This window comes from Gymnodraco acuticeps, unplaced genomic scaffold, assembly GCF_902827175.1.
Source record: "Gymnodraco acuticeps unplaced genomic scaffold, fGymAcu1.1, whole genome shotgun sequence".
Classification (NCBI taxonomy): domain Eukaryota; kingdom Metazoa; phylum Chordata; class Actinopteri; order Perciformes; family Bathydraconidae; genus Gymnodraco; species Gymnodraco acuticeps.
In genome coordinates this window covers 19,018-43,266 of record NW_022990340.1, presented here as the reverse complement: position 1 = coordinate 43,266, position 24,249 = coordinate 19,018, and the positions used below count along the sequence as shown (strand labels likewise).

Here is a 24,249-nt window from a genome sequence, read left to right as displayed (position 1 = left end):
ATTTTAAATCCCACTGTTACTTCGAACAATAGTAAACCTGCAGAGCACACCAATCGGATCACAGTAATGAAATTTGAATCAAGTGTAGGCCTATGTCTTCTTTCTGAACATTTATTTATATTGTCTACATTTGCAAACAGTTCGAGTGTAAAATGTGTTTTGCACAATGTATTTACACTCTACAGATTCTTGAGTTTACTCATCTCCTGGTGCTGTCGTTGTAAAAAATGTTCAATCCCTTATTGTTTTGTACCAGTTTACCAAACAATACCGGCCAGCAATGTAATGATTAAACTCTAAGCTCGCATAAGTTTCAAGGGTGTGATACCCCCTTTCAGCCACTAGATGGCAGCAGCAGAAGTGTCAAGGGTGTGATACCCCCTTTCAGCCACTAGATGGCAGCAGCAGAAGTTTCCAGACAAAGGGAAACGCTCTACCTTGGTTTAATATATAACAGACCTCTGGCTTTAAGCTTTTAGCATTGGTCTGTTATTTAAACCCCAGTTTTAAACGGCGACTCGATCTGATTTATCGAGTTTCCAGGTTTTGCCGTGCAGGATTCAAACCTCGCATTCACACAAACTGCACCATTTCTACGCCACTCAGGAATAAACACCTGCAGATCCGCGCCAAACTGCTCTATTTTACGTCACGCAGGACTTTCGTCTACCTGTCGATCAACGTTTACGTTTTGTATATAACTTTCCTAACATAGTAAAATATGCATTGTATATTCCATTTAAACTATAAAAACACTGTGAAACGCCTACAGACAATCCTAAAGTTTTAGCGTATCCAATTACAGACAGGCGACTTTCATCGTCTGCTTACCTTATTTGCAAAGTTGCAGAGTCCTGCTGATTGTCTGAGATGTTTGAAAGCGTCTGAATTCTTCCTCAGCTTCGTTATCTCTAGACGTCGGGTCACCATTTTGTTAGAGACTTGGAGGGATAACTGGTCCGCTTTTCAAATCTCCGCGCGTTCCTATGAAGCTGGTTATAATACAGGAAGGAATCCATATCTACAAAGTAACCGTTAACAATAATCTACTTTAATGGCAATATGACAATGCAATACAATCATTACAATACAACATGATATATTACAGTTATATTGTAATGCTTAAGGAGTAATGCCGGCTTACTCCTGCCCTAGTCCGCATACTGCAGAGCTACTTTCACCCGAGGGCAGCATGTGAAGAAGAGGCCGAACGCCAGGGATCCACCGGAGATATACCAGAGTAAGAAGGAGGGGTTTGGTGTTAGGTCAGCTGGTCATCTCTTCAGGTCATCTCATTGGGAGACGCAACGCAGCAGGAAACGCAGCAGGAAACCAAACAGGCTCACTTTCCAACAAAAGGTCTCAAGGCCTGCATACCTACACCTCCCCCACAGAGCAATAAAACCCTGTTTACTCCAACCAGCCCAGAATGTTTATAGCCATTTGTAGTCCTTACATTTATGAAAGGATAAAACAGAGAAATCAATATAAAACACAAACACAGGTATTATTTGAACAGTATTCACTTAACTGCTACTATTGATAAGCACCAGAGAAACCCAAGGGACCTCTCTTAATATCACAACCACTGTAGCTCGTTCTAAGTTGAATGCAAATCAGGACATGCTCTCACCTTCCCCCATCTTCCTTTGTCCTCAAAAACACATGTCAACAGGCCCCAAATGCAGCTCACAGTTTTACCCAAATTATTCTCATTTTAAGCTTATCCATAGTTTGCTAACATGAATAAATACAAATATAACTCTACAGTGTTCATTAATTTTAATGAGTTTTTAGCTAAATCTCTTGGTGTATCCAGAAATTACCTAATATGTTGCAGGTGATGTTTTTGGTTGTTGGAGCAGCTTCAGTTCACACTTGGAGATCTAGCAACCGTTGGAACACTGTTTTTTCCAACCAACTTCTTTCAGTCTATTATTTCAGCCATAAATGAATGGTTTCAAATGAGTGAATTCAATTTAATTGAGTTAATATATATACTGTACATTTAATAGTAAATCAGCAAGTGGATAAAGTGTGTTGTGTTGTGTTGTGTTCAGGCTGTGTGGTTACCCTCCATTCTACGATGAGAACGACTCCAAGCTTTTTGAACAAATCCTGAAGGCCGACTACGAGTTTGACACTCCGTATTGGGACGACATATCAGACTCAGGTGAGCCGTCTGCCTCTTCCTCCTGAGTGTCTGTGTGTGTGTGTATCAGTGTCTGTTTTCTGATATGTTGTAAAAACTGCATAAATACACGTTATACAGACATTCATGTTGAATAGTGTAATCGTCCGATTTATTTTTCTTGCGCCACCATGAGTATTTGCAGTTTGTTCAAAATGGCTAAACAACTATTGGTTTGATTGATTTACATACCTTCATGGTCCACTAACTAAGATGAAGAGCATGGTAAATCCTACAGCTGCTAAACATCAGCGTTGTCTTTGTAAGCATGGGTTAACATGGGTTGAAATAGATTTCATCAAGATTTCTTTCAAATGGCTCTTTCAAGTTGGCCTGGTGTTTATTTCTGACGTATTATGGCTCTTTAAAACATGTTTTTTTTCCAGCCAAGGATTTCATCGGCAGTCTGATGGAAAAGGATCCAGAAAAGCGTTTCACCTGCGATCAGGCGCTCAGACACCCCTGGTGAGAAACACACTCACACAGAATAACACTAAGACATAACATCAGTAGTAGATGTACAGTCAGTAAGGTTGAGAATGAGAATTTCTCTGTGTGTGTGTGTTTAAGGATTTCCGGGGATACAGCACTCTGCAAGAACATCCATGAGTCAGTGAGCCGGCAGATCAAAAAGAACTTCGCCAAGAGCAAATGGAGGGTTTGTTTACTCATATTTTTTTTGGGTGGTTTTAGCTCCTTTGCAGCAATTTACTCCAGTACAAGTCCTCAAACAAGTGTCTGTGTAGTTGAATGACTCCCCCATCGTAATGCTAGGAGTTACCCTTCTTTATCAGAGGAGGATGTAACACTTTCCCTAAGAACTGCTCTTCACACAGTTTGTCTCTGGGTCTAAATGGCACATCCAGCTTTTCATCATCCTATTTAATTTCCCTCTCCAGCAAGCGTTCAATGCCACCGCCGTGGTTCGGCACATGAGGCGGTTGCAGCTTGGTAGCAGCATGGGGAGCAGCATGGACGCCTCCAACCTGCCGACCAGGCCGAGCCAGACGGGCCAGAGCCAAAACACGGGCCAGGCGACGCAGAGCCAGGGCGCTAACACAGCCGCTAACACAGAAAACAACGTAGCAGTTCCCCACAAAGAAAGTGAGTATAAGTCATTAGTATCAGTAGCACCAGAAGGACTATAGAACAAATGTGTACAAAATAAAATGTAGCCCATCCACATAACAGCAATTTTAGTTTAGCAACCGTGAATGCATTTCTCCATTAGATGTCGGAATATGGCAGAGAACAAGATCTGTGGTAAACACATGTTTACAATACTTACAGGTTTTCTTTATGAAGATAATCTCCACATATAAACACAATTCTCATCATTTTTTAAGCATAAATGCAATCTCCAGTAGTTAAAAAGCTAACGTTAGGCTCTAAAGGAACTACATCATGGTTGCATGGCTGCCTCTGCTAAGCTAAAGGTGGACTCACGTTTGGCGCGATGGAGTTTAGAAGTCTTATTTAGTAACTTGTAGAAGCTTCAGGCAAAATGATGGGGTATTTAGTGACGTTGAGGAGAACAAAACATTGGAATATCTCAACTTGTGTTAACCACAGACATAAAACATTCTCTTAGTGAGGAGGGAACAGATAATGCTAAAATGCTAACTCATTGCCGGGTTTCAGGACTCGTTCCTGCACAACTTCAAATTAAGGCAGAGTGGTTGAGGGTCGGCCATTTGCTCATAGTGCAGAAAATCTCCCTCTTGTTCACAGCCTAGTCTTGGCAGGTATGCTAAGAGGACAAATCTGCTGAAATGGTATATTCCTCATGTGCCGTGCCAGAATGAAAGGCATAGTTACTGTAATGAAGAAGGTGTAGCTTAGCCAAGGGTCAATTTACATTATAAAAAACATTTCTGCCAACTTCCTCTCTCAGATGCTGCTGCCCCGGTCACTCCCTGCAGTCTGGCGTCTGCAGCCTCCTCTCCCGCTGCCGGGGCCGATCTGACCCAGCAACACCCCACGGTGGTCACCCCCCCGATGCTCACAGAGACCAAGTGACGCCAGGTCCCGCGGAGAACTAGCTGGGAGGCCACAGCACTGTGAGGTAGAGAGACAGAAAGAGACGGAGGAAGACTTTGTTTCTCCCTCTCCTCACTGCTTTTCCCCCAGCAAGTTCCCCGCCCTGCTCCCAGGAGAGCAGAGGACTTTACCTTCACCCCGCTGATACTGTACACCCACTGCTTCCCCACCAGGACGCCATGTTGGATTCCTCCAGCCACAACGACACATGGTGACAAACATTAGGAGGATGTTTGGAAGCCCAGCTTGAATTGGTTGCTGGTAAATTATTTGGGGCGTCGCTGGCACAAGCTTGAGCCGTGATTGGTGGTTGACGGTGGGGCCGTGTTATCCTATCATTCAATTTCCTTTTTTAATCTGGTCTTTGCTGCACCACTTTATTTAGCCTTTTTCCAAACAAGGAATGAGTGTTGACAACTGGATTGTTTTATTTCATATTAATGTAAATGTAAAAGGTGGTATATGTAACTTTTCAAAAAGCAAGCACATTATTGTCAAATTGATCTTGCCACTCTGATCGAATTTAGTTTAATCAACACTACAATTGGCAGCCAAATGTGACCTGGTGACTGTGTAATTCAGAGGCTTAAATAACTTTACAAATGTAGCAGCTAATGGGACAACGATTCATTCATGTTTAAAAGCTACATATATCATCTTTAGGTGTTTTATGTTCTTATTGGCTTTTTTGTGTTTGTTTGTGCTTTAAACGTACCATACGACTGTTGAGATGTGGAACCACGAGTAAGCGCTACAAAGGGTCAGGTGAGCCTCTTGTGTTTATCACAGAGGACGTCAGAGCATTGTGTGACTTATTTATTGTCCAAAAGATACTGATCTGTCTATTATTTTCTTTCTTCATAAGACTTTTATAACAATCACCTTTTAAGGGACACATACAGGTTATATGATGAGCATGAAGCAGGTTTAGTATAGGGTCGTTTTTGTTTCTGCCTCCAGTTGAGAATGTAAGGAACTACAAGTTAGCTTGGCCTTCGTATTCCTTTACAAACAGTGCAGTGCAGTTTGAAGAGGGCCACAAAACACATGATATTTCACTTACTATGTCCCACAGGGGTCTTCAGAGTATTTGACCTGTGTGATGAAAATCCAAGATGGAGAAGCTGTTGCCTGCTGGTCCTGCGCCTTCTAGAGAAGCCATGATATCACCCTTTAGCATCGTCAAGCTGCACCCAGTTCAGAAGTGCTCAGGGAAAGCTGCGGCTGCACTGTGAGCTGGTGGAAATATATTTCCTGTTATTTGGTCCAGGTACCGAGCCATCACAGATATGATCTGGGGCTTACGTTGTTAGATGTGTCCTTATTGTAGTGTTGTAATGACTCGTCATTTAAATACTTGATTCCAGCTTCACTTTTAGCATTTGCTCTTCGCTCATCATGAGGTTGGGCGCAGAGTCGTACGGTGAAACAGCTAGTTAAGTTCTGTTTCTATGGTTTCTACGTCAAAAGGTCAGCGGAAAAAGGTAAAAGTGGAAGTCATTTGAACTTTCAGCACTGCAACATTATCGAGCCATGAGCGTCACCTTAGTTGGACGGTAAAGCTCACTCCATTGAAACACAACGGCAACGCCAGCCCAGAGCCTTTTTACCGTTTGTCATGTGAAGGCAGCTTTAAACTTGGACCTAGACGTTTTGAACTCTCAGACTAAAAGGTGTTTTTTACTTGATCAGCAGCATTTTTGGTCCATTTTGTTTTGTTAATAACATCCTGAACTCTGGATCAGCACGCCAGAGCTCTTAGACATAATTGGACAGAACTACCAAAACAACAGTGAGGATTAGTTGGTTGTTGCTTGATCCAAGAGCAGCTGTTGGGAATCCTGGTTAGCGTAGCATGGTTCTCCAACTTAAATGAGATGGTCCAGAGATGGCTAGTAGTTGCTGTTCAATGGATCATTAGGTTTGAGATGACGGACTGACTTTATCTTGAGCTGTTTTTGATGGAGCCTTCTCATGATTCCACAAGCTTTCACAGTCTATCGTTACTGGTGGAAATTTCAGTTAAGACAGAACTGTACAATGTTGAATGCTCACACATCAGATTGTCATGATGCAATTCTTCTGATCCCTTTATTGTGAAATGTAGCCAAAGACCAGTGCTAGAAACAAAGACATTTGGTTTGTGCTACTGGGTGAATTGGCGAATACAGAACTAGTCAGATATGAAGCTGTTCGAGACACAAGTCGACTAAAACTAAGGGCTGAACTCCAGCTGCAAATTCATCTGGAGAAAACATGTATTCACTTTGTTCCTTACCTAATCTGTAGCCATTTACCTTTTCTTTTTTTTTTACACAGAGTGCTGCAAAGTGCTTATGGCAAAAAAACAGTAAGTACCTTTTGGCTGGTTGAGTCGTTGTGTGTGATAAGTTCCACTGAAGTTGACCAGAACAAACTCTGACAAGACATGTGTGAATGCTATCCAATCTATGTTTTCTTCATCACCTCATACATTGTGAATATTGAACTGGCATTGATGCAAAGACACATAATGGCAGTTTTCCCAGCAACTAATCCAGTCAAAATATAGGTTTAGTTCATAGTGCTAGGGGTAGTTGTGAACTGAAGGCCTGTTAGGCTGATTTATTTTGTTATTTATTAAGTGCAGTCATAGAGAAAGTTAACGTTGCACATGGACACAGTTCACCTTTCAGAAACATATTTTGAATGTGAAAGTTTTGAGCAGGGACTCCATGGACTCTAAAGAGAGTCCATGGAGTTATATTGTTTTACTTCTTAGGGGAACTTAAAACCATGTAAGGGCTTTACTTATTATGATCACCTAATCGGATAATTCACTGTAACCATAATACAAACCACTTGATTGCTATGCATTCTTTTTTACAGTGTGTCGCCAAAATATTTTAGGAGGAATTAGGAAACTTCAGCACCTATAGTTCATAAAGATAAAACATTTACATTTTAGGGGGATAAAAAAGTGCATTAGTGTTTTTGAATGAAATCCATTTAAAATTGTCATACATGTTTTTTATGTGGCAAAAAATATATTATTGAATGGTCAACAAACAAACACCATAAGAATATGCTCTTAACATTGGAAATGGAAATGTGGTTTACCAACAGGACGAGGGTTCAGTATTAGGCTGCTCTAGGTCTTTATGTCTGCTGTTTAAAGATTCATGAATGAATCTTAACATCTCTCGTGTAAATAGATTGTGAATATGAATAATAATTTTCAAGATAAAATGTACCGATGGTTTGCTGTTCAAGCATGTGAGAGGGAGTGAGTGTGTCGAGGAAAGTTGATTGTATTCTCTATAGAATGTTTAATGTTAAAATAGGTGTCATGTATTCTGTCCCACACGAGACTGAGAGCTACACATCACGTGTAACGCCATCACTGTTGCAGTGTCACGTCAATCACCAAGTGATCGCATCTTTAACTGAACTCAGGCTGTCATTTCTGCCATTATAACGGAAGAAATCCAAAGCTGTGACCGAATCAGACACACACTGTTAAGGAGGAGCGGCGCTCGTCCACCCTTTCGCCTTTTTTTTTACCAAGATGCTATCACAAAAGATTAAAAAACACATGCATGTTGATAGAAGTGCTTCAAAGATTCAACTTCACCATGAGTGTTTGCATAATCTTATATGCCCTTGTACAATGTTAGTATCTGTATTATGTAAAGATTTACACAGGTTGAGATATCCCAGTTCACCTAGTAGCAGAGTTTCACCTCCACAAACAGTTTCCATAGGTGGAAATATTTGGGATAACTAGCATTTATCAAGAGAACAAAAACGTCTGCTTGTAAGAGGGAATTCCAGCTGATTTCCTGCATACATGAATGATATGGCAAGAACGTCAATTATTAAAATAAAGTTTTTTCCATTTGAATTGTATGACATGGAATATTGCCTTATTCATGACATAGAATATGACTATTTACTAAACAAGGACATGAAGCTATTAGCTTGTATGGCTTCAACTGAGGCTACTTAGCTAGCCGTGGATGTTATGCTGAGTTTAACACAGTAATATATTTGCTATGTTTGCTAAGTTCTACATCTGAAGGTATCTAGAAATGAGACAAAGAATTTACTCATATGTAAGTTAAGCGAATACTTGATAAAGTTTGTTGCTAAACACTTTAGTAGTCACAATATTAGCAATATCTCTCATGGAGGGAAAGAGTTGCTAGGTTTGTTAGTTGCAATGCTAGCAGCTGCTAACGCAACTAATGAGAGCAGCTCTACCTCTGAAAACTGTTTGTGGGACTAAAACTTGATACTTGCTGTTGTTAGGGACCCAGTGTCTCCCTGTGGGTGTCCTGTCCAGAGCCGGCATATTGTATTTACTCTCTGCATGTGACCACAACTCCCATCCTGTGCACCGCCGTCACTCAGAGGACACCCTCCTTCCTCAGAGCGCACTAATTGTTCTACGATGTTGATGACTCTTTGTTAATGGGGCTTGTATATCAGATGCCTTCGACAATCATGTGCACATATCAGAGTTACCATGATGACACAGGCCAGAAAGACTGATTGTGATTTGTTTGTCTTTGTCCTTGAATAAATCCGAATGGTCGAAACATGACTCCTGTTTTTTTTTTCAGGCTTGTGGGGGTGTTTCTTTCGCCGCCATCAGCGCCATGGCATCGTTTCCACTGCTAGGCCAATACTACTCAATTTGACCTCCCTTTCATGACCATCGCAAATCTTGAACTTCCTGTCTCTTTTTTTATAGTAACTCCTGCAATCATTTCAGGTAGTTTCCGAGCTAGCAACGAGTTGTTTTAAGCATTGGATATGCATGTTTGGCTGCTGCAGGGTTAAGGTATAGTTCCTCCTGTACCTGTGTTACTTTCATGCTAATCTCTATCAATGCAGATTCTGTAGGAAACGGGACAATATTTTGGTATCAGAAGAGTTCTGCTTTCCTTGAGGGCTGATTATTTGCCAGAAGAGAGAAATGCATATGCGTCGATCCATCGCCTTTTGTGTGGCCAATCTGTTTTCTTCCATTTGAAGTGATCTTGTGATGTGACGGCTCCTCTCCTCCCTCCACAGCTTACGTTTTCCAGACTGAATCCGAAGAATATTTCAGCGACATCCTGCTGTTCAGAACATTGCTGCCCACACAAACACATTCCAGTCACTTGATGGACCAGACATGCACACACACGCAAACACACATCCCTTTCTCTCCCTGTAAGAAACACACACACACACACACACACACGTACAATGTCTCCTATGATCCTAACCTCTCTTAACACTCTCTGCGTGATGCTGATCCGCTTAGTGCGTGTGGCTATTTGTTATTTTTTGTACCCCAATGACCCAGATGTTAATGGTCTTTGTTAAACATTGTCACGCACAGATGTTCATCCAAGTTCAATATTTATCCAAAAAACATACATACAAAAATATCCATATACAAGCTCATGTTTCAAACTTGAAAAAAGATTAATAATAAAAAATGAATGTTCCTAATTTCATACATTTCTGCTCACAGTCAGGGAAAGTTGATTAATCATTCAAAAGTAATGTTGCTTAACATTGGTTCACCAGGTGTTGCAAATTGTCTTAGATATGTTTCAAAAAGCTGCATCAATGTGTAACATTTCATGCTATTAAGTATTTCCAAATCCAGACCAAGATAACCCCAAATATATCACTTGGGTGTCACTGTAACTATGAAAGCTCAACACTGTCTCTTTTCGGAGACCAGGCAGCTCAGCTTGATTTTGTGTTTGTGATCACGGCCTGAGCGAGCACAGAGCGGCTAGTGTGTCCAATTGTACAATCCAGCAGAGCATCAGTAATGCTCCACCTGCAAGAGTAATCACGGAAAAAACGAATTATTCTCTTCCAGGGAAACATGTGATAGCCAGGAATGAACATCACTTTTGTATAATAGCAACAAGGGAACCAATAGAGATAAGAAAACGTTTCTTTACAAAAAATCTACGTACATTATTACTTTCTTTGTGACAGTTTCTATTTCTTTGTCTCTCACACAGAGACCGCCCAGCAGTCTCTGGTCCTCTACGGCCATGTTTCAGTCCAGGTGGCTGGCAGTAAGAGTCAGGTTAAAACAACTAAAGTTTCATTCTCTTACGTATCGTCGTGCTTGCATATCGCCCAGGTCTAGGCTCCTCCGGTGTGATAGAGTTGAGGTGATGCCCCACCCTCCACACCGCACCCTTCATCTTCTCCTTCAGCTCCTTTGCCTCCTGCTCGGCCTTGCGTGTCGCCTTGCGGGCGTTCCTCAGGGAGCGCTTCACCTTCCGAACGCGCTCCTTCAGCTGCCGGTTCCTCCTCTCCGTCACTTCCAGGCGCTCCTGCATCTTGCGGCCTCGCTCCTCCTCCTCGAAGAGTGCGGCCTGCACTGAGGAGCACAGCAGCTGGAGAAAACAGAAAAGACATCAGAAGGGTTGTTATCTTTACAGGCAAACCAAACTGTTGTAAAGAACCAGTTGCTTGAGAAAATATTTCACCCTTTGATGTCCACAGCTCTGTTTTTCTCCTCTGCAGCCTCACACACTTGGATGGAAGGAGGATGAGGAACTAGTGGAGGTCCTGACCCACGTCATTATCCACACAAGCTCACTACCGACCAGTGGTGTCTGTGTCATATTAATGTTTCACCCCCTTCTCCTCCCTTCCTTTCCAGAAAATATGAGGGACCCTCATATTTACATACCCTCATTGAGGGTCACGCACTTCGATGTCAGGGGCCCTAATCTTTCATGTCATTGGTAGACCAAAACTGACCTCAGGTCAGAGTCCTGGGTGACCCGCAAAAAAGGTGATTCGCGGGTGGTATTTTTTCAAACGCTTTTTTCCGGGTTCGGTTCTGGGTAAAACAAAGATGATGCGGGTCGGGTCGCGGGTATTGCATAATAAATATATTAAAATAATAATAAATTAGTTTAATGTTTAAAATCCTCAGACCTCTCCCCCGCGGGACCGCGCATAATCATAACCTCTGCAGCGCATCAATCTGCTGCTGTGCGCGCCACATTCGAAATGGCTGAGGTGAAGCTCTCTAGCGGAGAATACAGCATTTTCAATAACACTTCCTCAAGAGCGAAATCCAACGTCTGGGAGGCTTCTGGTGTCATCCTAGATGGAGGAAATAACCAACTTCCCACGCTTTCTGAGACAAATATGAAACTGCGTGTGTTAATAATTGCACGTTTTCACTGCTCATATATGCGGGTTCGGGTCGGGTTGCGGATCTTGTGCCGACGGGTCGGGTCGGGTTGCGGAACTAATTGGCAATATGTGCGGGTAGCGGGGCGGGTTCGGTATTGCACATCGCGGGTGCGGGGCGGGAGCGGGTCTTGAAAATCAGACCCGTGCAGGACTCTGCCTCAGGTAGAAGGGTTAACAAGGGAAAGCATGTGTCTTCACATTCTACTGCGCTCAAAGTATCATACAAACATAGGAAAATCTAAATTATGTATAATCATGGGCGGTGTTCTGCTAAGATATACAGTCCACAGCCCGAAGATTGAGCATGCTATGAAAAATGAAATGCAAAAACTGTTTTTATTTCTCTGAAAATACTATATACATTGTATTAAAGGGCCAGCTACATTAAAAGTAACATTTTCATTGGAGATAGTGTTGGAAAGTTTTGATAACAGGTTATACAGTGAGTTTTGTGGAGTAAGGTGAATGCTGTTATTCTAACATGCAACAAAGGATTCATGTTTATTTTTTCCAATGTAGTTTTAATGTTCTAAATACAATGACCACATGTGGAAGCATGAGAGAGATGGTTATCTGAAAACCTTGAAAACAACAACTGAGCCTTTAAGGGAAGTCCCTTTCCCCCCCATCTATCCAAACAAAAGTCAAATCCAGATTAAATAAAATCAGTACGTTTTTTTTTTAAACAGTTCCAACACTGCCTCACGCTCAAAGGAAGACTCTCAGTGGGGCGGCCCACACACACACTACCAGCACCTGTCAAAACATCCGAGTAGTACCTGCCTGCTGTTAAGCATCATCTGTATAAACAGAATTTAAAAGACATGTAAAGCCATATGCATGTAAAAAATGTCCTCATATTCAAGTATACGAATATGTTAACACAGGAACAGAGTGTCTTTGGTTTCAAACACTTTACTTAATAATTGAGTAGGGATGGTCTCATATTTTCTAAATTAAACCAGAAGCACACAACTTTACGGGATGCTTGATGTTTAAACTCCAGCTGAACCATGTATGGAAACTTCAGCTCAGAGACATCTCCGAAGATTTTTTATTAAGATAGCGATGTTACATTTTAATTAGAGACCAGCAAAACAAAAGTCTAATGCCTTTAATCCGATAAAAAAAGGCAAAGGAAACATGGAGATAGTGCCAGGAAGTCCATCCATCTCATCATCCTTCACACATTCCTGGTACAAAACACCTGTTTTGTCCCGCCATGCCCAGAGGTCTACATGCGAGTGCTCGTCCTCCAAATGAGCGAGCGGTTTCTGCTTTACTCATCTTTACTATATTCCTTACAGCCTGCGGGGCATAGCAGTAAAGGATGCTAGAGGAAGACGCCAACCACTGCACCGCTCCTCAAGGTCTGAACTTTTGACTTGACAATAAACAAAATGCAATAAATTCATTTGGGAAGCATTAACCCGTCCTCCTCAAAGTCAAGGCTTGCCTGTCACTATATGTATTTGTTATTCTTCCAGGATTGTACCAGTGGATCTTGGCACTTCTTAGCAAAGACTTTGAGTGATCTAGAAGTCAGCTCTAAATGAAGTCAAAATTGACAGCACTCAAGTATCTGTCATGTTGCAGACCCTAATATTGTGTCTTTACTTAACCTAGTAAAAGTCTACAACTCTCACACAAACCCGGTGATTTTGAAGTTGCTGTAATGATAGTGCAACAGAAGGAAAAGCTCAACAGCTGCCCTGGTATCCTTCCTAATTGAGGCCAAAGACTTGTGCAGCGGCCGTGTCCTGTCTTGTCTGAAGTGTGACCCGCACAACTCCCTCAGAGGAGCGATAGCAAATCTGTTGACAGGGTTCGGCTTATCTCTGATCCCAGGTCAGCGACTATTGCTTCATGCTGTTAGAAACACAGGCTGCAGACGGACACACTTTCAAACTGCTGCCTGTCCAAGATGAGGATCTGTGCTATTTGACCTTTGGATAGGCCAGTATCCTGTCTGCCTGAGGAGCCGGACCTGGACCTCGAGCAATCAGCAACTGCTTTAATCTTCAACTGTTTATAGCAGGGGTAACTTTTTTGTTAATCGGCAGCGGACCCACAGAAAATTGCTATCAGAAACAATTGTTTACATTAGCAAGCCTCTCTAACACTCAGAGCTAACCTGTACTGTAGAGCACATGTAAAAAGCAGGGAATAAAAAAAGGAACTCACCTTGTGATAAACCCCCAAGAGAAAAAGCATTTGAGCTCCATACTGTTTCAGAAATAATCTTTGATGTGGTTTAGAACAGGATGGCATTTTATCACAGCAGAATTGTACTTTATCTCCGGTATAATTCTGATCAGGCATTAGCTCTGCCTCCTCTTTTTATTTTTTAAAGCTAAGGACCCAAAATCCGCGTTTCTCTAACAGAGCTGCAAAAGAGGGGTATGAGCAGTATGAAGCATGGCTACAATGGGTGAACTGTTTGGTATTTTAAGCAAAAAGCTTCACAGACATGTATAGGTATGGCCCTACAATATATTGTTCCAATATAGCATAATAGGTCCACTTTAATTTACATTTTTAAAATTATTATTTATTTTTATAATGGGACACAGGGTCCAGAGTTTGAGAAGCCCTGGTTTATAGCATGTGACCAATCCCATGCCTATAATCTTTTTGTAACCAGTCTGTCAGGTGTGTGAAAACTGGACCAGTATTCCAGGTTCTTAAAGGATGGGTAATAAATGAAGTCAAACACCAGAGTGAATGAAGTGAATACTGAGATTTTATAAAGAAAAAAATCGATATATTGGCACAGGAATAAACAACATTCTTCTAAATAATTCCAATTGTTTTTATAGCGCTTGACACTTGGGTGCACCCCAAATAAAAGTAAAATAAACCCCCTAAAGAAAATAGTTCTTTGTTCAGTTCCTGTAAGGTCCTCTCAAAATCCTACCACTGGTAGCGGAAAGATGAGGTCAGGGAGAAAATCCAGAGTCCACAATCCAGAATCTTCTTATCCAAGGGTATCATAAAAACCCAGCCTGTGTAATATAACACGGCTTAAAACATTGCAAATGTATCTTCAACACATGTGCATCAAATAGGCCTATCATAACTGTGCAGTGCTAAATTATCAATGCAAATATACAACACATTTAGATACCATAATATGGAAAACTGTTGCATTGTAAATAAAAGATTCATTCTAAATGCACTACTAAAAACACACTGACTTCAATAACCATGAAATCATTAAATGTAGATCAAGATAAGCATTTACAGTTTAAACATTAATGCTCAAAACATTGTAGTAAACGAAATAAATGTCTAGTGCTCGTTAGCACTGTATAGTAATACACAATATATAGCTACTACTGTAACTCTATCAACCATAACTCATATTTGCTAAATGTAACTGAACTCTCAAAAGAGCTAGGTGGCTAACACACCACGATGGCCGCAGCATGCAGGCAGCAACTAGCATGTAGCATGTAGCGTGTTGCTTCACTCACCGAGGAAAATAAAATAACAATCAAAACTCCCGCTTTCCAACGCAGCTCCAACCTCCAACGACAGCCCCAGTGATTGGTCCACCGCCGCCCCGGTAAAACTCTCAATTTGCGCTGTTTCGTGCAGATAATGATCACAAGTAGGCTTGTTTGAGACGAGCGAGAACGACGCAGACCTGCGCAATTGCGATCGCCGTCTTGCTAGTGCGTTCAACTGCGTTGCATGCATAGGTTGCATGATGGTTAGTTATTTTGTCCGACTTGCTCTGGAGGCTCGCCTACATGAGACGTTGAAATCTCGCGGGACAAAGACGCCCGCAGACTTGAGAGCGAGGCGCGGCGAGGCGGCGCAGTTTCTCTCCACGGGCTGCTGAAGCGAAATGCTTGATGGGAAATGACTCGCTGGTATCTCGAGCTGAGCGCTCATTGGTGCTCAGGGTGTTTCTCAATCGCGGGTACGCTTGCTTGGTAGGACATGTCTTCCGAGTTACTTCCTTCAGAAGCTAGGCAAGAATCCTTCCTGGCATTCGGAAAACGAAGAGTGGAACAGGCTAGCAAGTGTGCAGGTGCGTCATATGAGAGGCCCCGCCTTACATTTTACCCCACAGATTTGGTGAAATTGGTCCGTGCGTAAAGCATTGTTGGGATTTTAAGGACGAAATTTCCCCCAAACCAAGGACACGGCCTCGGTGGAATTCCAAGTATGCTGGACATTGGAACGGTCCTGCTGCGCCACTTGATGACGTAGCATCCTTGAAATGTTGGCTTGGTAGTCGCGTACTTCCAAGTCACTTCCTTCAGAAACGAAGCAAGTATGCTTCCAAGCCACGGCTTCGGAAAACGAAGAAGAATGGAACAGGCTAACAAGTGTGTCACTCTCTCTAACGGTTTCAACATAAACTGTACCGAAAATAAATACCTCATGATGTCTATCTAATTATGAACTTGCTTTACTTTCACGGAACACATTTTTGGTGATAACTAATGTAACAAAGTAACATATTTACCAACACATGTTCTACGCCACTGCATCATACTTGCCAACCGGTCCTTGAGACCTCAGAAATCGGGAGCATTGCAAAACAATTGCTTATTGTAGTTGTTAGTGCACTGTCTTGTATGGGGGTTATTCCCTATCTTTATTCAAGAGCGTGGTATTTAAATTTGAAAGCATACTTTATTGATTTCTTTCCATCAAACCCTGTCCTCGCACTCAAATAGTGCCTGCTTGCACTTATATTTGCTCTGCTTCTGCTCAAACTGTGCGCTTGCACTCAGATATGCTGTTTACAGATTTTTTTCTGCACTCAGATTTATTCTGTGCGCGCTCGAAACTTTTGTGCAATAATCCTGTCAAAATCCCTCAACCAATAGGAGGCCAGGTGTCCTTGCGGGTGCGTTCGCTTTACTTATTGCGGCCTGTAGCATGGAAAGGAGTGAGCAGAGGGTAGAGTTGTCGATTCTTGTTCAGTTTACTGTGACTCTCTTCCTCACCCTCTCAGACTGTCAGTTGCGCGCGCTACTAAAGAGACGCGCTACCATAGGCGGTGCGTGAGGCTCAGGTTTGGGAAGGCTAAATCACTTTTTTTTACCTGACGCTGCCCGCCTCCGGCGTCTATAGAAAAGAGATCAACTCAGTGGCCTGCTGACCAATCAGAGCTCAGTGTGCGGAGTTTAAATATCTCAAGTCATATTACAGGATAAAGGAAATACACTTTAAACTGCTGTATGCAGAGAAGACGCCGACGTGTCGCACTAATCATTCATATCACATTCAATCAGATCATCGATCATATAATATCAATATAGCCTATATTATCTCCTTATCTGAGTCAGCTGAGCCGTGTCTGGCCGTGCAACACTCACAGTGTCACATAGGCCTACTGTATGCAGAAGCATTATTTTAAGCAACACATTAGGTTGACGAAACACTCAACTCAAATGTAGTTAAAGTCAGATCCACTCGTGTCTTAGATGGGGCAGTGATATCATAAAACTGTTACGCTTTCAAACACTCGGTAGTTTATTTATTTTTTAACCAGTTGTTCTGTATTCACCTTGCAGGTGGCTTGTATCCTGAATTATATGTTTAAGTCATGGATGTTTAAAGTTCATATTTGTCTAATATTAGTTTACTTTTCATTAATGAAGTATGACGCTGAGCTGTCAGTACACTTGTCCCTGTTTGTGATTGGTCAAATGTTGCTAACCCCACCCCTTTCACGTGAACGCGCTCTCAGCTGGTGAGAAGCCCTGGCTTGATTTACCGAGTTGATATTAACCAGCGTCGAGATCTCGTTTGTTAGGGTTAGTTTAGATAATTCAAACATATCCAGGGTTTGAACTGGCTTCGTAGCACAGGGCACAGGTGGCTGCATAGCAGTGCTAATGTCAAAGACACAAACATTATACATTATATTTTTATTTTACCAGGATGCAGTGACAAAAACATTTGGTAAGGCTTATGCCCCGGCCACACGAGGACGAAAACGGCTAAACGCATAGGATTAACGCAAACGCAAAAAAGCTTCCGTCCACACGCAATAGTCATCCGGATAGTGTCTGTCCACACGAGACAGCTCCGTTTAGCTCCAACCGCTGGAGAAGCTGCAGTACATATGCAGGAGCCTGTACGTGGCGCTGTGACTTCCTCCACAAAAGCAGCGAAGAAGCATGGTTGTCATGGTTGCCCTTCTGTTTATTCTCCGCGGTGGGGGCCGAGGGAACCGGGCAGAGTTTTTCGCCAGTCAACGTGTATTAAAGTTTAAATCTTCCGACAAAATTATAAAAGTGCCGGTCAAAGGTCTTCTTTGTTATTTATTGAGCTTTAAAACAAATGAATAACGAATCTATATATTATAATAATAAAATACACGGAGCCTCTCTTTTTCCTCCCTCTCTTCGGACAGCGCCAGTGTCTGTTTCATGCAGCAGCTGATCCAGTAATGAGTGACCCGGCCGACAGTAAAAATAAACATATTTATATCTAGTTTAGGTAGTTTGAGAGGTAATTAAAATAGCTAAGGGTGATGATCGGACTTGAAGTGTGTGTTTTACTCCGTTCACCGCCGCATCACAGCGGGAGGAGCTGCAGGTGAGCAGAGCTGCGTGTCTCCGTCCTGTCAGATTAGACTTCACTCGCGTTTAGGTCCATATCGAGAGAAAGATAAATAATCTGAATTCAGTGTGCAGTTTACTTTGACGCGGGGGTGAGCAGCAGAGGTGGGGAGAGGCGGGCTTTTGCCTCATCATTATCAGAAAATTATCGTATAGGGCGTACACACGGAGCCGTTGGACCCCCCAGAGCGTTGCGTATGCCGTTCTATCCACCTTGGGACCCGTTATCGTTTACGCAGTCGTTTAGTGCCGTATTCGGTCGTCCTCGTGTGGCCGAACGGTCTATATGACACTAAACAGTAACGCAAACGACCGTTTTCGTCCTCGTGTAGCCTACAGCACTCGCCGCCCCTGCGCGCTACCATGGAAACCAAACAATGGTGTCGCTGTATTAAAGTCCGAGTGGAAACAGTCCTGAGTAAATCTGATTTTGTCAGAAATCGGGAGAAATGCGGGAGAAATATGACCCCGGGAGGAAACCGGGAGAGGGCAATAAAATCGGGAGTCTCCCGCGAAAATCGGGAGGGTTGGCAAGTAGGCTATGCACTACATAGGCTACTTACATTTAAATCTATGCTGCGTCGGTTCAGCCATTCTCCGCAAGGGTTTTTGAAATTGGTCCGTGCGCAAAGCATTGTGGGGATTTTAAGGATGCGAAGTCTACCCATGTGCAGCCTCGAAATTTCCCCAAAGCCAAGGACGCGGCCTCGGTGGAATTCCAAGTATGCTGGACATTGGAACAGTACTTCGGCGGCACTTGATTACGTAGCATCCTTGAAATATTGGCTTGGAAGCCAGTATCCTCGAGATTGAGAAACGGCCAGTGTCTCCGTTCTTCCAGCGTGACGCTGCTCCCTCACACACGTCTTCAACGTGCCTTCACTAACCTGAGTGAGGAGGCGGGACTTGGCGGATTTGAGTCCAACTGCAATCATGATTGCGTTATGAACCAATGAGCTTTGTTCTTAAAAGTTGACCATTAAACTAAAATATACTATAAAATAACTAAATAAATAATTATTAACAAACAAAATACAAGAACCTTGTAACCTTGGTTTATCCAGTGGGTTACATTTTGTATCAACTTTTCACTACCAAAGTAATCCTCTATCTCTATAGAGGCGAAGTCACGCCCATCTACTTCCGGTCCATGGGACCCCGGAAGCGAAAAATTATACATTGAATTCAATGGAGAGAGAAAACGTATCTTTTGATCCCGTTTGAATTGTGCCACGAACTACACATATGATGTTTGTCAATCTTAAACAATCATTTCCATGTCAAAAAAGTCACATTTTGTCGTAAAACTGTTGAAATATAAGACTATGAAAAATACGCGACAACAAAGACTACAAATCCAAAATCCCATTCTGGGTCGCGTAAGTGATGTCACAGGCGATAATGCTCCAAGTGGTTGGTTCACTTTTACAAGATGCCTGTGTGCTTTGTACCAGGTTGTAATCACAAAAGTGATCATACCACTTGCTCGTTCTATCGCTTCCCGTCTGATGAAAGGACCAGGAGTCGCTGGATCAGACATATCAGGTAATATCATAGGTAATATACATGTTGTGCATGGAACATAGTCAAGTTAGCTACCTAGCTAGTAGCGACGAGTAGCGAGCACGTTAGTTAGCATTACATTACTTAGCCTTGTCATTTTTAGTAGCCTTACCATGAAGTTATTATTTTATTTAGGGCCGGGACTCGATTAAAAAAGTTAATCTAATTAATTAGAGGCTTTGTAATTAATTAATCGAAATTAATCGCATTTTTAAATCACATATAAATATTTGACCTAAGAACAGTGAGAAGCAATTTTTTTCACATGGATTTTAGTATACCATTAGGCGCATTCACACCGCAGTACTTTTCCCACAAAGGTTCATGAGAATTTAGTTCATGAAAACTCTTTGAACCTGGGGGTGGATTAGGCAAATGAAGCCGCTGACGTCACTTATTCTTCTTCTGCTTTGGGTTTACTGGCAGGCCGCAAACCACTTCACGGCGTATACTGCCGCCCAAAGTCCCCGGCCGGAAGTCCCCGGAGTTGGGGACTGGCTTCAGTAGAAGCTGCTGGGAGTCCCAGCAGCCTTCCGAGTAAATCGCCAGAACGCCGACACCTCCTCATCTCCACCGCTCCCATGTTTTATTTTGTGTTGCCATAAGTTAGTCTCTCTGCGTTTCTGCGCTGGGCTAATGCTAATAATGCTAATGCGAGGATAATAAAATGGCGGCTTCACAAAACTTTTTGGGAGTTTTACGGGGCGTGGTTTGCAATCCGCCCAGCCAATCAGAAATATAGCTCTTTTCTCACAAGAGAGCCGTACGAAAGTCCCTGCTCTCTCGCAGCTCTCTGCTCTCTAGCAGGGACTTTCGTGGGGGTAAAAAGGTTCTCATGAACTAATTTTAGTACCGGCTCTTTTTGGTGTGAACGCGATAAAAGAGGCTAACGTCCACGCTAGCTTCCACGCTAGCTGCTATATGTTTTGCATTGAGGTGATACTTGAGGCTTGATGTGCTGCGGTGATATGCGAATTCCTTTTTGCATAATTTGCACACAACCGTGCTCTTATCGACGCTTCCATCCGTCCGTTTTTTAAAACAACATTTCCCACTGTTGTTCACTGTGGTTTGTTGTTGTCTGAAGTCATGAACGTTAGTTGGTGCTCCAGTATAATCGGTACGCCTGAAACTCATCCAGTGAGAAACGTTCCGCGGTGCAAAAATAAGTGCGATTAAAATGCGTTAATTTTTGTGTAATTAATTAATCTTAATTAACGCGTTAAAGTCCCGACCCTAATTTTATTACATGAAGTAAACCAAAATGTTAAACCGTAAGAGTAGTCATGATGGTAAGTATTTCGTGAAACATTTGAAGAGTAGCCTACTGCACATAAGGAAGCAGTTCAGGGAGAGTCGAAGGCAGGCAGGGAGCTTTGCATGACATTCTTCTGGACGTGTTTCATTGTGATGACAGTGAGAGTGAGTCAATCTGTTTGTTGGAAAGACAGTCGTTGTGTGCTTACTGAGAGAAAATTGTTAGAAGAGATAATTATTCAAAGTGTTGTTACTTTAAACTAAGTGTTGTTACTGACCTTTTTCTCTTTTATTTTCTTTACCTCACCTGTAACTGCTGAGACGTTGAGGAACATGCACACTGGACTGACCTGTTCTGGCAACCTGATTTCCACTGTACGTAATAGTATTTGGTTATGGTATATTATATATATATGAGAGCGAGGCGCGGCGAGGCGGCGCAGTTTCTCTCCACGGGCTGCGGAAGCGAAATGCTTGATGGGAAACGACTCGCTGGTATCTCGAGCTGAGCGCTCATTGGTGGTTTTTACCACGTGCTGCTGATGAAACTCTCCAATTGGCTCAGCAAAAGTTTGTTGTTGTTTTGTGTCAGTTTTACGTCGCCACATCCATTCCCATTTTTCATCATTGTTCCACAATGTTTATCATCATGACATTAATATCTATATATTTTATACTATACTTGCACTGCTTACCGTTTTTATACTTTATATATCTTAGCACATTCATACACACTGTTCATACTGCTCACAGGCTGATATCTAGTGTATTCATACCCCTCACTGTTTATTCATCATTCAATTCATTCTATATTTTATTCTGTCTATTGTGTACATTACTTTTCACTTTACTGCTTGTTGCACCTGGTTAGAAGCTAAACTGCATTTCGTTGTCTCAGTACCTTTAATATGTGCAATAACAATAAAGTTGAATCTAATCTTGAGCAGGAACAAATGTATTTACTTAGTACATATCTGACTTTAACGATTAAACACATGTGTGCATTCTTTATAAATGCAAACCGAGTCAAACCGACTCCGGAGGTGGTGGTATGCACCTTAAAGTTGTTTGCAATCCGCCAAAAAACCGAGAGAAGAAGAAGACGAAGCCGACTCCGAGCTGTCCGACTTCAGGCGAGCTTTTTGAGACCTCCCCCGGCTGCGATCGGCTATTCTCGTCTACTTTCGAGGCGAGCCGCAACGCGTCTCAAACAAGCCTAGTATGTATTGAAGTCAATGGAGAGAGAAAGATTATCTTTTGATCCCGTTTGAATTGTGCAACGAATTACACATATGATGTTTGTCAATTTAAAAGATAATTTTGCAAGTCAAACAAATAAAAATGTGCCGTAAAACTGTGAAGTAACACATTTTTTTGTGTGAAGCGGTCAATGAACTACAACTCTGGTCTTGCACACATCACCAACACCAAGATGGCCGTCACGTTAGCACATTTCACCTCTTTCTTTCAGAATGAAGCGAAAAGTATTAAAAGAGGTGAAAATCACTAAGAGGCTGGCCATGTTGAGAACTGTACATACACAAAAGGGGAGTTAGTCGGTTCCAGCATGCGGGACCGGCTTTACAAGGTTTCGGTGAGTGTAACGTTAATGTCAGCTAGCTAAATTCACTTACGCGACTCTGGGATTTGTAGTCTTTCTAGTTGCGTATTTTTCATAGTCTTATATTTCAACAGTTTTAAGACAAACTGTGACTTTTTGACATGGAAATGATTTTTTAAGATTGACAAACATCATATGTGTAATTCGTGGCACAATTCAAACTGGATCGAAAGATAATCTTTCTCTCTCCATTGACTTCAATACATAATTTTTCAGAAATAAGGTCCCATGGGGCGGAAGTAGATGGGCGTGACTTCGCCACTCTATTGTTTTGAAAAAGGTATGTGTGTTTTTTTGACTGTCAATCTGTTATATCAGTGGTAAAGAGAAGGTGTTAGGTTTGTTTACTTCCTCTGTAAACAACAGAAAAGCTGACCTGACTGAAGAAGATATATATATTTGTTTAACTCATCATGCTCTATGGAAGTTCTGAGGGTTACAACTCTTGGTAGCATGGTAACCGTGCAGACCATAATGTGGTGTCCTACCCTGCTGTCCTCCTGGTTTTCCCACTCAGGGCTGAAGGTGTGGAAAGGCTGGCTCCCCTGGGTGCAGTTGGAGAACTGGAAGAGGCTGGAGAACATGCGTCTGTTGTCGGATGTGTCTGAGAAGATGGCGTCCTGGAAGTTGACACCATGGGGGAGGATGTTGTAGTTCTCATCCATCCTGCAGAGGAGATAAACAGGAACACTGAGAAGATAGTACTGGGATGTACAGAATGAGCTGTTTTAATGGCTGACGCAGTTCAAAAGCAAGAAATGCTATCTAAAGATATTTAATGAGCATAACATTAGCCTGTAAATGTTCTTCTGTGACATAAGTAGCAAGAGCAGTCAGATAGATGATAGTGATAATAAATATATTTAAAGTCTCACTTAATGGAAATACACTGTAACAAAGAGCATAACTAGATGTTGTGCCTGTTCAAACTTGTTTTGCAAAGTGCAAATAGGATGCTGTTTAACTTCAATTGCAACAATACAACGTACTCTAAACTGTTTGAATTGGTGTTTAAGCCCTATGACAGTTTGACTTAGATAAATGTGTCCAGGCAGGCCTTGCAGCTCACCTGAGGAAGAAAAAGTAGGAGTTATTCTCCATCACGGTGTGGGACTGGCACAACAAATATCCCAGTCCGGTAAGGTTGAGCCTGGATCCAGAGGGCACCTCCAGCATACTGCCCCAGGCCTGATCGCACAGCATCTCCACCTCCGCGGAGTACAGCAGCCCTTCCTCCGCGCCCTCGTACCCATCCCCAAAGCCGAAGTGCAGCGAGTTGTACAGGCTGCCCGCCCCGCCGCCCCTGGGCTCCCGGTGGATCGCCAGGACCCGGGCGTATACGATGATCTCCGCCAGCTCCGCCCGACAGCCCTCGCTCAGCGGCCGCCACTCGGAGGGGAGCTGGCAGCCGTGCGTAAAAGTTTCCAGATGCGCAAAAACGCCAAGCGCTGCGAGCAGGAGAGACATGGGAAACATTCTGAAGAGCTCCAGAATGGTTACAGGTCTGGTCTAAACCCGGTGGTAATGCTTCAATTGAGAAATAAAATGTAATCTACTTCATGCTGGGCAGTCCATCCAAGCAGCCAAGTTACAGAAGTTGAGTTCAAAAATGGAACCAGACATGTAATGGTTTCATGGATCCAAAAGCACTAATCACAAAGTAATTAAAACAACAACAAATTCGATCACAGTGATTTGGTCCATTAACATCACCTGCAGACTCAGATCTGCTCTATCCCAGAGTCCTTAAAGGGGTCAGATCAGTTTGCAGAAAG

At 42.5% G+C, this 24,249-nt stretch overlaps 2 protein-coding genes and 1 long non-coding RNA gene across 4 annotated transcripts in view; 1 reads left to right on the top strand and 2 right to left on the bottom strand.

Annotated features, from left to right (window-relative positions):
• Positions 1 to 8,811, top strand: part of camk1da (calcium/calmodulin-dependent protein kinase 1Da) — a gene marked incomplete at its 5' end in the record, with an annotated part of 14,633 nt that extends 5,822 nt beyond the window's left edge. The window contains 5 exon segments of the mRNA XM_034223441.1: positions 2,061 to 2,173; positions 2,578 to 2,656; positions 2,762 to 2,849; positions 3,091 to 3,295; positions 4,086 to 8,811. Coding sequence (XP_034079332.1) covers positions 2,061 to 2,173; positions 2,578 to 2,656; positions 2,762 to 2,849; positions 3,091 to 3,295; positions 4,086 to 4,210 — 610 coding nt within the window.
• Positions 8,805 to 24,249, bottom strand: ccdc3a (coiled-coil domain containing 3a). Of its 2 annotated transcripts, none has more exons than XM_034223442.1 (4): positions 23,544 to 24,005; positions 22,963 to 23,140; positions 10,344 to 10,629; positions 8,805 to 9,428 (listed from the first exon to the last, which is right to left on the bottom strand). In XM_034223442.1, exons 1-4 carry the CDS (start codon positions 23,948 to 23,950, stop codon positions 9,172 to 9,174), a joined length of 1,128 nt encoding a protein of 375 aa, XP_034079333.1. In that variant the 5' UTR covers positions 23,951 to 24,005; the 3' UTR covers positions 8,805 to 9,171. The 2 variants fall into 2 exon arrangements, with proteins under 2 accessions (XP_034079333.1, XP_034079334.1); XM_034223443.1 differs by lacking the exon at positions 8,805 to 9,428 and adding an exon at positions 9,606 to 10,055 and having other exon boundaries at positions 23,544 to 24,249.
• Positions 14,169 to 15,296, bottom strand: LOC117550876. The gene is made up of 2 exons (XR_004569721.1): positions 14,920 to 15,296; positions 14,169 to 14,448 (listed from the first exon to the last, which is right to left on the bottom strand). It is a non-coding gene; the product is annotated as an uncharacterized LOC117550876 (long non-coding RNA).

Excerpts from the sequence above, each read along its gene's own strand:
- ccdc3a (XM_034223442.1), bottom strand. The coding sequence starts at position 23,950 with ATGTTTCCCATGTCTCTCCTGCTCGCAGCGCTTGGCGTTTTTGCGCAT. Across the intron at positions 10,630-22,962 it reads AAAACCAGGAGGACAGCAGG|CTGCTGTGCTCCTCAGTGCA; the intron begins GTAGGACACCAC and ends TGTTTTCTCCAG. Across the intron at positions 9,429-10,343 it reads ATATGCAAGCACGACGATAC|GGAGAGAAAGGGATGTGTGT; the intron begins GTAAGAGAATGA and ends TGTTTCTTACAG.